Source organism: Malus domestica, chromosome 04, assembly GCF_042453785.1.
Source record: "Malus domestica chromosome 04, GDT2T_hap1".
Lineage (NCBI taxonomy): Eukaryota > Viridiplantae > Streptophyta > Magnoliopsida > Rosales > Rosaceae > Malus > Malus domestica.
Window position 1 is genome coordinate 3,763,470 of NC_091664.1, and position 14,953 is coordinate 3,778,422.

Sequence of the window (14,953 nt, forward strand, 5' to 3'; positions counted from 1 at the left end):
ATCTTCTGTAATGCAGTTTGGCGATGATTGGCATGCAAAGTTGGATTTAATGGAATTTGCTTATAATAACAGTTACCATTCTAGCATCGGGATGGCACCGTTTGAAGCTTTATATGAAAAATCGTGTCGTACTCCTTTGTGTTGGTCAGAGGTTGGTGAAAGAGTTTTGGTGGGCCCTGAGATAGTGGAGGAGACTAATCAGAATGTTCAAGTAATTAAGTCTAATTTGAAAGTGGCCCAGGATCGGCAGAAGAGCTTAGCAGACAGGCATGCTACTGATCGAGTGTATAAGGTTAATGATTGGGTATTTTTGAAGCTATCGCCGTGGAAAAGAGTAGTAAGGTTCGGGAAAAAGGGTAAGCTGAGCCCTAGGTACATCAGACCTTACCAGATCACCGAGCGAGTTGGTGAGGTTGCTTACAGACTTGAGTTGCCTTCGGAACTATCTAAAGTGCATAACGTATTTCATGTTTCGATGCTTCGTCATTATGTTGCAGATCCATCGCATGTGATTCCAATTCAATCTTTGGAGATTAGCCCGAATTTGACTTATGATGAATAACCAGTAACTATCTTGGATTGGAAAGAGAAAGTTCTGAGAAATAAGACGGTGCAGTTGGTAAAAGTCTTGTGGAGGAACCACTCGGTGGAAGAGGCTACTTGGGAAACAGAGGATCGGATGAGAGAGATGTATCCGAGATTGTTTTATGACTATTAGTGTTGTATTTTGATTATGTAAATTTCGGGGACGAAATTTCTATAAGGAGGGTAGGTTGTGACAGCCCATCCCGAATTAACGTTTTCATAAGTGTGTTTAATTACCCTAATTTTTTTTAGTTGGATAATCATGGATATTTTGGGTAATAATGGACGGATAGGGATGTTTTCGGCGGTATATGTATGAATGATTAAGCTTGGAATCCTATGCCCTCACGGGCTTACAGAAATCATTCCTTTTCCCTTACTTTTCTTTTTCTTTTCTGTGAAACCCTCCACTTTGTTCCCTCAATCACCCTCTCTTTTATTTTCCCTCAGCTCCCTCAAACTCAACTCTCATTCTCTCCCGTCAATTTCTCAAGCTCTCTTTCTCTCCTTCTCTCGAAACCCACGGACTAAACAACAAGTTCATCAAAACTTCATAGATCGACGAAACAAAAATCACCATCTTCTTCGTTTCGACGATACGAGTCCAACCATACCAATTTCAGGTAAGAACTATAACGTTTTCACGTCGAAAATACGAACTCCGGTTTAGGTACTATTCATCAACTTTTTATTGGTTGATTTTTAGGACTTTTCAAGCTTATAGGAAGCTTCTTGAGGTCCTTAGGAGGCTTGGAGTAGTTCGTTGGAAGTGTTTGGACGTAAGAACACGGAGAACGACAAGTTCAAAGTTTGGCCGGAGCTTTCGGGGCTTTTTCCGGTGAATCCACGCCGAGTTAGGGGTCAAGGAAGGTATGGATGTGTTCATCTCGTCAATACCTTCATTTTGATATAAAGTACGTCGAAAATGGTTAAGAAATGAAGAAGTTATGACACTTTGAAGTTTACCCAGAAATTCCGGCAAAACACCCACCTCCGGCGAAACCAGTCCGCCGACGCGAGGAAGAAGACGCGCGTGTGGGCAGCGCGTATAGGTGGCGTGTGAGGGCGTGTGAGAGACCCAAATCAAGTTCTGAAAATTGTCACGTGTTCGTGACATCGTGTAGATCACCGTGGTATATTCACATACCCAAATTGAGCAACGTATGAGAAAGTTATTGACGTATGTTTGTGTATGTGCGTTTAAATGATGTTTTATAATTATTTTTGTATAGGTGAAAATTATACGGACGAAGAACGTAACCAAAATAGGCGAGGGGTTTACGAACCGGCTACTTATCAGTGAGTGGGCAGTTATTTTTCAGTATATATATACGTATACTTGACGTATTTCCCAGAAAACGTATTTTAAAAGAAATACGAATTAAGCAACTTATCATGTATGCATCATATTTTAGTATGTGCATTATTATAATTATGCATATTGTTGCATGGTGCTGAGGAGGCCCAGGTAAGCTACCTTTAAGTATATACATTTGAAATATGTAAGTATATACATTTGAAATACGATTGATATACATATGAAATACATTTGAAGTACGTAAGTATATACGTTTGAAATATGATTGATATACGTATAATATACATTTGAACTACGTATAATATACATTTGAAATACGCACGAAATACATTTGAAATACGTATAATATACATTTGAAATACATATAATATACGTTTGAAATACGTACGAAATACGTTTGAAATACGTATAATATACATTTGATATACGTTTGAAATACATATGAAATACAGTGGATATACGTATGAAATGTGATTGAGATATGTTTGAAATGTGATTAAGATATAATTGTGATATGATTTGAGATACAATTAAGATATTATGCTTATAACAATCATGAGATAAGATTGGAATATGATGAATTATATGATTCGATTGAGATGTGATTGAAAGCTCATTTACTTGCACACGTATATTAGTGCTCCCGCCCAGAGATAGGGGCACAGTCTTTCACGTGATGTTCACCTCCCGCATCGCATGCTCGCCTTGGATCCAAGTTAGGTGTACAACATGTCGTATAGACCACTTATGTGGGTTCGACTTGTAGGTGACCCGCGATTTATCGCACAGCTTCACGTGATTATAGCACTAGAGCATATTATATTATATACGATGATGAATTGTAGACCACGTGAGGTGGTATTGAATGTGTGCAGGATATACATGTTTATACATGATGTGATGAGATGATTATGAGCTATATATGTAGTTGAGGGCTGAGTTGATTGTGATGAGATGATTATGAATTATGTTTATAGCCGAGCGTTGAATTGATTATATGTTATCCCATCAGATTCACATAGGATGTTAAGCATTCAGTTATGATATTTGGCATGACATACATTCATATTGTTCAGCATGATTTGATATATATTACGTATATGATTATATACTTTATTGCTGGAAAATTATACTTGTTTTACGGCGAGGGGTTAGTACATTCAAAAGAAAAAAAGAAGGTTTTGAATAAGTTTGTTTTGCTGACCCACTCAACTTTGTTTTGCGCCCCTCCAAGTTCTAGGTAGCGTATATCGGTGAATCTCGAGGTGTCCAGCTGAAAGTTCTGACAAACCACCACTCATGTAGGACCAACTTCGAGTGTTGTTAAATATGTACATCTTATGTTTGACTGCACTTAGACCTTGTGCTTTGGTTGTGTATTCACACTTAAACTCAAATTAGAACCTATCGTATTTGGTTTTAATTTATTCGTACTTTCCTTATAAAATATCACTTCCACACAGCGCACATGGCTACGTCACGCTCACGTGACGGCCAGCATGCCTTGACTTCGGTCGGAGTGTGTCATTTACACTAGTGGATACCACAAAATCTTATTTTATACTTAATAGAATTATAATATTAACTCTAAGTGTTTGTTTAATTGACCGTTTTGACACAATATGCATTCTACGAAACTTTTTTCAATGATCCAACCGTCAAAATTATTTGTACACACTCTGAGATTGCATACGTAAAAAATCATAAAAAACAAACATTCAAAGATTAGGCAACGGAATAAAAGTTTTCGACGGTTATAAAAGAAAAATCACAATTTAGCGGTTATTTTAGCTTCGATTTTGATGATTTTTTACAGCTACACTCCTTAACCCTATAAGAATGTAATGAATAAATTTGATCTTTAATTTAAAATATTTACACTAGTGGATACCACAAAATCTGATTTTATACTTAATAGAAGTATAATATTAACTCTAAGTGTTTGTTTAATTGACCGTTTTGACACAATATGCATTCTATGAAACTTTTTTCAATGATCCAACCGTCAAAATTATTTGTACACACTCTGAGATTGCATACGTAAAAAATCATAAAAAACAAACATTCAAAGATTAGGCAACGGAATAAAAGTTTTCGACGGTTATAAAAGAAAAATCACAATTTAGCGGTTATTTTAGCTTTGATTTTGATGATTTTTTACAGCTACACTCCTTAACCCTATAAGAATGTAATGAATAAATTTGATCTTTAATTTAAAATATTTACACTAGTGGATACTACAAAATCTTATTTTATACTTAATAGAAGTATAATATTAACTCTAAGTGTTTGTTTAATCTACAGTTTTGATGCAATATGCATTCTATTAAACTTTTTTCAACAATCCAACCGTCAAACTTATTTTTACACATTCCGAGATTGTATACATAAAAAATCGTAAAAAACAAACATTCAGAGATTAGGTAACGAAACAAAATTTTTCGATGGTTATAAACAAAAAATCACAATTGAACGGTTATTTTAGCTCCAATTTTGATGATTTTTTTACAGCTACACTCCTCGACCTTATAAGAATGCATTGAACGAATTCGATCTTCAATTTAAAATATTTACACTAGTGGATAATTTGTTATACTTAATGGAAGTATAACTCTTAAGTGTTTGTTAAATATATCAATTTGATAGGATATGCATTCTACGAAACTAGTTTCAACGATCCAACCGTCAAATATGTTTGTATGTACTCCGAGATAGCATGTGTACAAAATCGCAAAAAAAAAAAACATTCAGAGATTAGGTAGCAAGACCATGAGTGAAAAAAATATTAAACTATTTGTTTATTTATTTATTTATTTTTAATCAATGTAACATTTTAAAATAATAAAATAGTCAATTTATGTCGATTATAACCGACATCATTAACTTAGAAACTGCCAGAATATGTTAAAAATATTAAAAAAAAAAGAATTAAAAAATATTGAGGGTTATAATAATTTCAGACGATTAAATCCGCTAGGAATTTATATCGAATATATCGGACAGAAAGTAACTTTAATCTGACAATAAATAAATTATGTGTCGAATATCTTTTATCTGTCAAAATAACTTATTAACCGTCAGATCGTCCGACACCTAAAATTAGTATCGTAGTAGTGAAAACGCGTAAGGCCGGGAAAGGGGGCCCATTGGCTTACCGTGTGTTTGCCACTGCCATTCTGTGACCTGTGAGTAGTCAGCTTGCTTTAATAAAAGGTATGAACTGATGGTGATGTTTCCTTCATCTGTCTTTCTTCATGTGTGAACGCGTTGATTTTTTATACGCGGAAGGTAAAGGTGCTTGAGTTGGTTTCATCTCTTTGATGATTTTCTAGGAAAGCCTGAGGACCATAAAATTTTCAAGAACTGAATAAATCTCATCCATCTCAAGTATCCCCTTCTCTTTCTTTGATATATTATCAAGCGCTCGCTTCTTTCTCTTCTTTTTTACTCACAAGTTACAAGTCTACTGTTAGTTCCTTGAGAGAAACACAAACAGATGGAGTGTATAATGACTATCTTGCAGATGTGCTGCAGATCGTTAACATTTTCTTCTCCGTCATCTGCTGCAGCTGCTGCTGCTGATGATAATGATGATGACTGTGTTGAAGCGAATATCCCCCCTCGTCGGGAGAAGTATGATGTGTTTATCAATTTCAGAGGCGAGGACACCCGCGATGGTATTACCAGCCATCTTCATGCTGCCTTACTTCAGAAGAAAATTGAAACCTACATAGATAACAGACTTCAAAAAGGAGAAGAAATCGGACCTGCCCTTCAAGAGGCAATCGAGAAATCCACACTTTCGGTGATCATTTTCTCACAAAACTATGCTTCTTCCACATGGTGTTTGGATGAACTCGTGCATATACTCGAATGCAAGAAAATATATGGTCATATGGTTATACCCGTATTCTACGACATCAATCCATCTGATGTACGAAAGCAACACGGGAGTTATGCGGGTGCATTTGCTCAACTTGAAAAACGTTTCAAGGACAATATTGATAAGGTGCACAAGTGGAGGGATGCTTTGAAGACCGCAGCCGATTTGTCTGGGTTTGATTATTCAAACAAACGCGGGTAAGTAACTCATTTCTCTAACTTGTATAAAATTATAAATTTTCTTTAAACTTGTGACAATTTGATTTGTCCTAAGATTTGGTAAAGCATTACTCTATTTTAAACTTGGGGATTGGTGGCACTGTAGCTTAGCTACAATGCAATTGAGAGGGGAGATTTTGGTTTTAGCAAGACTTCATGGCCACACACTGCTGCAGGTCGAAAAATTTGTCATGTAATTAAAATCAGATCCTAAAGGAGAGTGGAATTTTTTTTGTAATTTAGAGAACAACATCACATCAAAGTAAGTAGCATGTAATATAAATAATGGAACAAAATAGAACATTTTAATAGACGGCGTAATCACAAAATATAATGTCTTCAATTTTTATAAGAAACGGATGTAGCATAGTTCAGTTAGCTTTTTGAACTTATTTACAACTCTATTTACACATATTTCCAACAACTCTATCAGCACATATATGTACAATCATATTTACAATTCTATTTACACATATACTAATCAGCCTTTTCGAACTTCCTTGATCAACACATACAATTTTTTTTTGCCCTGATAGGTCTGCTTCTATGTTCCAAATTGAAAAAATAGAAGTTGTTAGTGTAAATCAATGATATTTTAGTGAAGATGATGGAACAAAAGTGTAATTATTGAGGAGAGATTTTCTTAATTGCTAAAAGTAGTTGAATACTCTCTCAAGTGCGTTTAATAATATACATTAAAAACAAATATATGTTGATGTACAAATTTAAGTGTACCGTGAGGAGAAAAATAAAATTTCTTATGCTCATAAATAATTAAAACTGACATATGTTAAAGCGTACATATAAGAAGAAAGTGGACCTTTTTAATTGTTCATATCACATTTTCCACTAAGCTGACCACAATAAACTTTTCTATCACAATTCTTTGCATGCAAGTATGAATAAAGGTTAACTAATGTGATTATTTTCATCCTATTGTAAATGGAAATATAAACATTCATTTTGCTGAATTGTACACTTGAGAGAAAAATATGCATAAATGTAGAAAAAGATTTATAAGATCTTAAAAAGTGTAGACAATGAGTAGCAATTACCCTTCCCACTTAACTTGTGAACGAAAAGGAGGAAAAAGTAAACCAATGACTGGGTATTCATTTTTTGTGTCACTGTTCTTATTATATTTGAAGCAAGCAACCAAACAGCATATGATTATTCCAATTTCGATCCAACCATCACAATCCCCAACCTGAGGGATTTTAATGAATTTATAAATCCATGGATTTTGATGGAATTTAATTTGTAGAGATGTCATGTAAAATTTTAATTAACTATCTAAAATTCTGATTGAATGCATATTGAATTTTAGAGGATTACTTAAAATCCTAATTGAATATTCATAAATTCATTAAAAGAATTAAAATTAAAATTAAAATTTCAATTGAATACACCCCCTAAATCTCACGATTACCCAAAACACAACGCTAAAAACTTTACTCAGTGAGTCTCCAATCTAATTACAACTCTGGAGTAAGTACTTCCTGAAGAATATGAACTTATAGATATAAATATATCCAATAAAGCAGCATATGTAGTGAAATTTAGGATCATTTGATTGAACAGCCAAAACATTCGATCTTACACAAATGAATACTGCTGCAACCTATAACCCATTCAAAAATTACTATTGGAAAAGCAGCCAAACTAATGAAAAGGAGATAAAAAGGAAAATACTAATATTCACCTCACACGAAACGAGGAGAGAAAAATGAAAATACTAAATACTGAACTAACACAAAAACAAAACGGGAAAACACACAGATTGCAGACCCTTCCCATTTGGCAACTGAAAATGTGTCATGCCAATTATAATAAAAGTATACTTGAAAGACGAAAGTGTAAGCATGCACCAATAATTCGATTTGAACGACGTTGGATTTAGCATTCATCTATAGACGTCGTCTAGGTCAAATTTCTTTCCTAAAATAATCATTTCAAAGTGTATTTCCTCAATGAGGAACAATTACAAAGAGAAAATAATGTCTGCTTTTTATTAAGACGCTTGTAAAATTAGTTATAGAATTAGTTATAGAGTCGTTGTCCAAGATTTTCATGTTTTATATCAACAAACACTAAAATTGGGTTACTTGGTATATCGACGGTGATAGAGATAATACATAAGGTTGGAATGCATAGGATGGTGACACTTGTAATAAGATTAGAGAAGTTAATTATGGTTGTTAGGATGTATAGATGTGAAGATTCTTGTATAAATGCCCTTATGATGTAATAGCTTGGATGCTAAGAAAACAAATAACAAGAATTAGTTTCTCTCTCTTTCTCTCTTCAAGTTTCTCTCGGATTCTCTCTCTTTCTCTCTCTAGATTTTCCGCATTCAAGCTTCTTCTTCTTGGTTAACATGGTATCAATCGCCATTATTGCTGCTGCATTTCTCGATCCTTGACTCAGCTTCCACTCTTCAACTTCATCTTCTCCGATCGTCTTCTGGGAAGCTGTGATCACTTCCGACGAGCTCCGATCAGCCTCTTTTGCAAGATTTTAGGGTTTCACGGAGCTTCTTCTGCAAGATTCTAGGTTTTCAAGAAAGTGTTCGTCGTGCTAGCTTCTCTTCTACTCGCAGTTCTTGGTTTGATCTCTGCAAAAATGGTAACTGCTTCTCAACTTCAGCTTGTTCAGTCACCGATAACTGCTCTAATTTCTACAATTTCTACGCCAGTCAATGTGAAACTTGATGATTCAAATTATCTTAATTCTCATTTTCAAATGCAATTATTGCTGGAAAGTAATGGTATTATAGGATTTGTTGATGGCTCAACCCCTTGTCCTGCACGATTTAGGTCGAATTCTGGTGAATCAGGTGTAAATTCTGGTAATTCATCAACTATCACAGAAACTGATGAATATACTCTGGAAATTGCATGATCGTGCACTTATGTAGCTCATTATTGCCACATTGTCTCCAATTGCTATGTCATGTGCCATTGGTAGCTCTAGTTCCAGGGGATTATGGACTAGACTTAAGGAACAATTCTCCACTGTGTCAAAGACTAGTATCTTTCAGATGAAGTCTAACCTCAAACCATCAAGAAAGGTTCCGATTATGTGACACAGTATTTGCAAAAAATTTAAGAAGCTCGTGACTATTTGTCAACCGCTGGTGTGTTTCTTGATGATGAAGATATTATTATCTTGGCTCTCAATGGCCTACCTCCAGAGTACAATACATTTCGTAATGTTGTGAGAGGTAGAGAAAATGTCATGACAATTAAAGAGTTTCGGTCTCAATTACTTGCTGAAGAAACAATTGTAGACAATCACATTAATGGTTCATTTCTCTCTGCCATGGTTGCTAATACTTCTGCAGCTATGCATAAAGGTTCCAACATACCTCATTAGTCTTTTACCTCTGGTGGTGGTCCATCATATCATCATAATGGGGGTCAGCCATATGTTGTGTCTGGAGGGTTCAAGTCTTTTAACGACAAGAACAAAAGGCAAAAACAAATTTAATACAGCACAACGATATTACAATCTTCGGTTAGTGTATCCTACACAAACTCATGTCTTACCTACACCTACTCCTAGTGTTCTTGGACCATCTCCAAACCAGTTTGCAAGTCCCTCATCACCTCCATTGCAGACGTGCCAATTATGTAATGCTACAGGTCACATTGCCCCTTATTGTTTTAATAAATCTTCTGACAGACAATAATGTCAAATATGTGGTAAATTTAATCATACCACATGGTATTGCTTTTACAATGAAAAGGGACCTCAGTTTGCTTCAAGGGCATGTGCTTCAATGCAGGGCAACTCCTATCATGGCCCTCATGTGATGTCTAATTCTCAGCCATCTTCTTCACATTCACAACTGGGTCTGTAACATCTACTTCTCAGTCACCACAAGTGTGGTTGACAGATTCAGGAGCTACTAATCATATGACAGCTGATCTTAACAACCTGTTTCTAGCTTCACCTTATCCCAATAATGAAGTTGTTCAAACTACTAATGGTGAAGGTTTGAGAGTTTCTCACATTAGCATTTCTATACTTACAACTCCTGTCAATTCTATCAAGTTGAATTCCATTCTTTATGTTCCTAAATTGACACAACTTACTGTCAGTTCATAGGATTTGTTTGGATAACAATTGCTAGCTAATCTTTGATGCATTTTGTTTCTGGATTTAGGACAAGGCCACAGGGAGAATTCTGTACAAAGGGCGTTGCAGTAATGGACTCTATCCCATTCAGTCACTCTCCACTCGTTCTCATATACACCAGTCTTCTCAATCTCCATCTGTTGTTTATCTTGGTCAGCTTGTTGGTTCTAGCTTATGGCATAATAGGTCATGACATCCATCCAATCATATAGTTTCATTACTACTTAAACAAGCTAATATCACATGTAATAAAGACACAACTTCTGCTGTGTCAAAGTTGTCTCGAGGGAAAAACTACAAAGTAACCATTTTCTTCTTCCCATAATAAGTCTGTCATACCCTTTGAAATTGTACACAGTGACCTTTAGGGTCCTGCACCATGTACTTCGATTGATGGCTATAAATACTATGTTACCCTTATTGATGAATGCACTCACTTATGTTGGTTGTTTCCTTTATCTCACAAATCAGACTTTTATGATGTGTTTGTTACATTTTGTGCATTTGTTTCAACTTCTGTGAAAATCTTGTAGAGTGATGGGGGGGGGTGACACTTATAATAAGATTAGAGAAGTTAGTTATGGTTGCTAGGATGTGTAGTTGTGAAGATTCTTGTATAAATACCCTTATGATGTAATAGTTTGGATGCTAAGAAAACAAATAACAAGAGTTAGTTTCTCTCTCTCTCTCTCTCTCTCTCTTCAAGTTTCTCTTGGATTCTCTCTCTTTCTCTCTCTAGAAATATATGGTGTTATAACTTTTAGTGTATTTTTTTATTTACATGAGAATTTTTTCGACCCGCCTTTAAGACTAACTATTGCTTTTTTTTTTCTTTCTCTCTACATAATCATACATATATATGCTAGGACGGAGGCAAATCTAATTAAGAATGTTGTCGATCATATTTGGACAAAATTGAATTGTGAACCATCATGTGATTTAGAGGCCTGGTTGGAATTGAAAGCCGCATCGAGCAAATTGAATCGCGATTGGGCATTCATTCAGAGGACGCTTGCATCACTATAGGTATTTGGGGCATGGATGGTATTGGCAAGACCACCCTTGCTGAAACTGTATTTCACAGACTCTCTTCTAATTTCGAAGGTTCTTGTTTTCTACAAAATGTCAGGGAGAAATCAGAAAAACCAGATGGACTAGATCGTTTGCAAAATCAACTTCTGAGTGAGATATTCAAGGAAGAATGCCTATCCATAGGATCACCTGGTGTTCAAAATAGGCTCATCCGCACAAAGGTCCTCATTGTTCTTGATGATGTGAGTAGCTCAAAGCAAATGCAACGTTTAGCTGGCGATCATCTTCGGTATGGCACTGGAAGTAGAATCATTATCACAAGTAGAGATAGGGGCACACTTAGACAAACTGTTGAAGAGGATAATATCTATGAGGTTGAGCTATTAAAACCAGATGACGCTCTTCAGCTCTTCTGTTTGCATGCTTTCAAGAATAACACTACTCGTAGAACAGATTATAAGGAGTTGGCAAAAAAGACTGGGGGTTATGCCAGAGGCGTTCCTTTAGCTCTTACAATTCTAGGGTCTTTGTTCTTCAATTGCAAGAGCAAAGAAGACTGGGAAGATGAATTCAACAAATTGAAACAATTTCCCAATGAAGATATCCAGAAAGTGTTGAGAATAAGTTATTATAGATTGGAAGAAAATGAGAAGCAGATATTTCTGGATATAGCATGTTTTCATAAAGGGAAGGAAGTGAAGGAGGTAAAACGAATGTTAGCTGTTCGTGGATTCTTTGCGACAGTCGGAATTAGAATTCTCATTGATACGTCTCTCATATCAATTTATTCAGATAAATGGAAAGGGGAAATCATAGAGATGCACGATTCACTACAAGAAATGGGAAGGACAATTGTTCAAGAACAATGTATTAAAGATCCCGGTAAACGAAATAGGGTTTTCATAGATGAGGATGTCTATCGTGTGCTGAAGAGTAACACGGTAAGAGCCAAATGCATTCAATTTTTTTTCTTTTCTTTTTTAGGAAAAAATAAATAACAAACTTTAGATGATAACAAAACAAAGTAAAACTCATTTATAATAAAGAAGTCAGATTCTTAAAAAATTAACTTGATTGAATTTTTATTGCAAAAATGTTATTCTTACTATCTATCTATACTATCATTTGTACCTTCTCTCTTATAGAGATGAAACTCACATGCATTGGCGGGTTCTACCTCTATTTGAAAGATGATACAACTAGGTGGTAAGAATAACACTACTATTTTTATTTTGCTAGGAAGTCTGTAATTTTTAATATATTATTACATCATCACCATCGTAAGTACTCTAGACTATTCTATAACTTTGTTGAATTCTTTTTCCAAATAAGCATTACATCTTAACATCGTTGAAAATATATACATTTAAACTTTGTTCTTATTGTCAGGGAACTCCAATTGTTGAAGCTATATTGCTTAACTGGCATAACAGTGAAGTGCGACCATTGAAACGTGCAGACTTCAAACTGATGTCAAACCTAGTAGCGCTAAGTGTGCATTCTCGAATATTTGACTGCAAATCCACCGCTTCTCTAGACCTTCCTGGTTCTCTTCGTTACCTTTACTGGAATAGATATCCACTGGAATCTTTGCCGTCAAATTTTTCACCGGAAAATCTAGTTGAGCTTCATATGCCATGTAGCGAAGTTAAGAAGCTTTGGAAAGAAGACCAGGTATATTATATGCCTATTTTAATTCTTGTATAAAATTAGGTGTAGAAATTATATTAAATCTTGATATTTCTCTCTACTCTTGTTACAGAGACTTGTGAACTTAGAAGTGATCGATTTGCAGTACTCTACAAATCTCACTGAAGTTCCAAATCTCTCTGGGAGTCTAAAAATTGTGCACATAGATCTCTCTGGTTGTGGAAGTTTGGCTGAAATTCCAGGGTATTTTCAAGATCTTGGCAAGCTTACTCATCTTCATCTTGCACTCTGCACTAGTCTCAAGTATCTTCCAGAGATGCCAGGAAATATTAAATACTTAGATTTATTGGGCAGTGGTATAAAGGAGTTGCCCCAATCAGTTTGGTCTCACGAAAAAATTTCTTACTTGAATATAAGTCATTGCAGATACCTTGAGAAACTTCCAAGCAACAAGTGTAAACTGAAAATCTCTGGTTCTTTTAATCTAGATTGGCACACATCTCTTGGCGAGTTTTCTGAGCTTCCCAGGGATATAAGTAAATTATCATTGGTTGGTTGCAAGAGACTTGTGAGTCTACCAACCAACATTTGGAAATTGAAATATCTTGAGGAACTCAATCTCTCCAACTGCTTTAAACTTGAAAACTTCCCAAAGATTTTGGAGCCAATGGAACATTTGAAGTCCTTAAATTTAAGTGGAACATCAATTAAAGAGCTACACTCATCAATCGAGTTTCTCCCTGCACTCAAAAGAATTCAACTACAAGGTTGCAAAAGGTTTTCAAGTATCCCAAAGAGCATTTGTAAGTTGAAGTATCTTGAGGTACTCGATTTCTCTTTGTGCTCCGAACTTGTAAACTTCCCAGAGATTTTGGAGCCAATGGAACATTTGAAGTCCTTAAATTTAAGTGGAACAACGGTTAAAAAGCTACACTCATCAATCGAGTTTCTCCCTGCGCTCAAAAGAATTCAACTACAAGGTTGCAAAAGGTTTTCAAGTATCCCAAAAAACATTTGTAAGTTGAAGAATCTCGAGGTACTCGATTTCTCTTTGTGCTCCGAACTTGTAAACTTCCCAGAGATTTTGGAGCCAATGGAACATTTGAAGTCCTTAAATTTAAGTGGAACAACGATTAAAGAGCTACACTCATCAATCGAGTTTCTCCCTGCGCTCAAAAGAATTCAACTACAAGGTTGCAAAAGGTTTTCAAGTATCCCAAAAAGCATTTGTAAGTTGAAGAATCTTGAGGTACTCGATTTCTCTTCGTGCGCTGAACTTGAAAACTTCCCAGAGATCTTGGAGCCAATGGAACATTTAAAGTCCTTAAATTTAAGTGGAACATTGGTTAAAGAGCTACACTCATCAATCCAGTTTCTTCCTGCGCTCATAAGAATTTAACTACGAGGTTGCAAAAGGTTTTCAAGTATCCCAAAGAGCATTTGTAAGTTGAAATATCTATGTCATTTAAGAAAATTTGGGAGAAGAAAAAAAGCCTCGTTGTAAGACCTAGAGAGCAGAAGCAATCCTACTGGCTACTGCTGTGGTATCAAAGATCTGTGTGATCATTATGTTTCAAAGATCTTTTCAAAATGAATCTAAAATTCTGGACTAACCTCTACATGCTACAGAAAGGGTCTTTACAAACCTTAAAAAAAAGCACAAAAGACAACTTATAGGTAGACACCATAAATTTACAGGTTCAGGCAGCTCATCTAGCTTCCCATACTTGCAAAATCCATCAATAAGTCACGGGTCTCTTTAACCTGATGTTATTGGTTTAGTTTAAGAAAGAACTAATTTAGCTGGCTAAAATGACTAAAGTAGTGAACCTATAAGTGGCCATGTTTTATCATTTCTTATATTCCTGATAGTTTAGCTGGCTAAAAAAACTAAATAGTAGTGAACGTATAAGTCCTTCGCGAGTTTTCTGAGCTTCCCAGGGATATAGGTAAATTATCATTGGTTAATTGCCATAAACTTGTGAGTAGCAACAAATATTTGTAAGTTGAAATATCTCAGAGGAACTCGATCTCTCCTATTGCTTTAGACTTTAAAACTTCCCAAAGATCTTGGAGCCAATGGAACATTTGAAGTCCTTAAATTTAAGTAAAACAGCGGTTCAAGAG

At 35.4% G+C, this 14,953-nt stretch overlaps 2 protein-coding genes across 8 annotated transcripts; both read left to right on the forward strand.

Annotated features, from left to right (window-relative positions):
• The first annotated feature begins 5,170 nt into the window (after positions 1–5,170).
• LOC114824326 (disease resistance protein RPV1-like) lies at positions 5,171–14,439 on the forward strand. 7 transcript variants are annotated; one of them, XM_070819901.1, is made up of 5 exons: positions 5,171–5,983; positions 11,011–11,170; positions 11,274–12,117; positions 12,566–12,850; positions 12,939–14,439. In XM_070819901.1, the coding sequence occupies exons 3-5, from the start codon at positions 11,437–11,439 to the stop codon at positions 14,223–14,225; spliced, it is 2,253 nt and encodes a 750-aa protein (XP_070676002.1). In that variant the 5' UTR covers positions 5,171–5,983; positions 11,011–11,170; positions 11,274–11,436; the 3' UTR covers positions 14,226–14,439. The 7 variants fall into 7 exon arrangements, with proteins under 7 accessions (XP_070676002.1, XP_070675998.1, XP_070675999.1 ...); XM_070819897.1 differs by having other exon boundaries at positions 5,171–10,001; positions 10,173–12,117; XM_070819898.1 differs by having other exon boundaries at positions 5,171–8,629; positions 10,173–12,117.
• On the forward strand, positions 5,412–6,201 carry LOC103424981 (toll/interleukin-1 receptor-like protein). Its single transcript, XM_070820940.1, has 2 exons — positions 5,412–5,983; positions 6,111–6,201. The coding sequence occupies exons 1-2, from the start codon at positions 5,412–5,414 to the stop codon at positions 6,199–6,201; spliced, it is 663 nt and encodes a 220-aa protein (XP_070677041.1).
• Positions 14,440–14,953: the final 514 nt, after the last annotated feature.

What these genes read in the sequence shown, in the direction of transcription:
- LOC103424981 (XM_070820940.1), top strand. Translation starts at nt 5,412, where the DNA reads ATGACTATCTTGCAGATGTGCTGCAGATCGTTAACATTTTCTTCTCCG. An exon ending in GATTATTCAAACAAACGCGG is followed by an intron (nt 5,984 to 6,110) that starts GTAAGTAACTCA and finishes GTGGCACTGTAG; the next exon opens with CTTAGCTACAATGCAATTGA.
- LOC114824326 (XM_070819897.1), top strand. Translation starts at nt 11,182, where the DNA reads ATGGATGGTATTGGCAAGACCACCCTTGCTGAAACTGTATTTCACAGA. An exon ending in GTGTGCTGAAGAGTAACACG is followed by an intron (nt 12,118 to 12,565) that starts GTAAGAGCCAAA and finishes TCTTATTGTCAG; the next exon opens with GGAACTCCAATTGTTGAAGC. An exon ending in AGCTTTGGAAAGAAGACCAG is followed by an intron (nt 12,851 to 12,938) that starts GTATATTATATG and finishes CTCTTGTTACAG; the next exon opens with AGACTTGTGAACTTAGAAGT.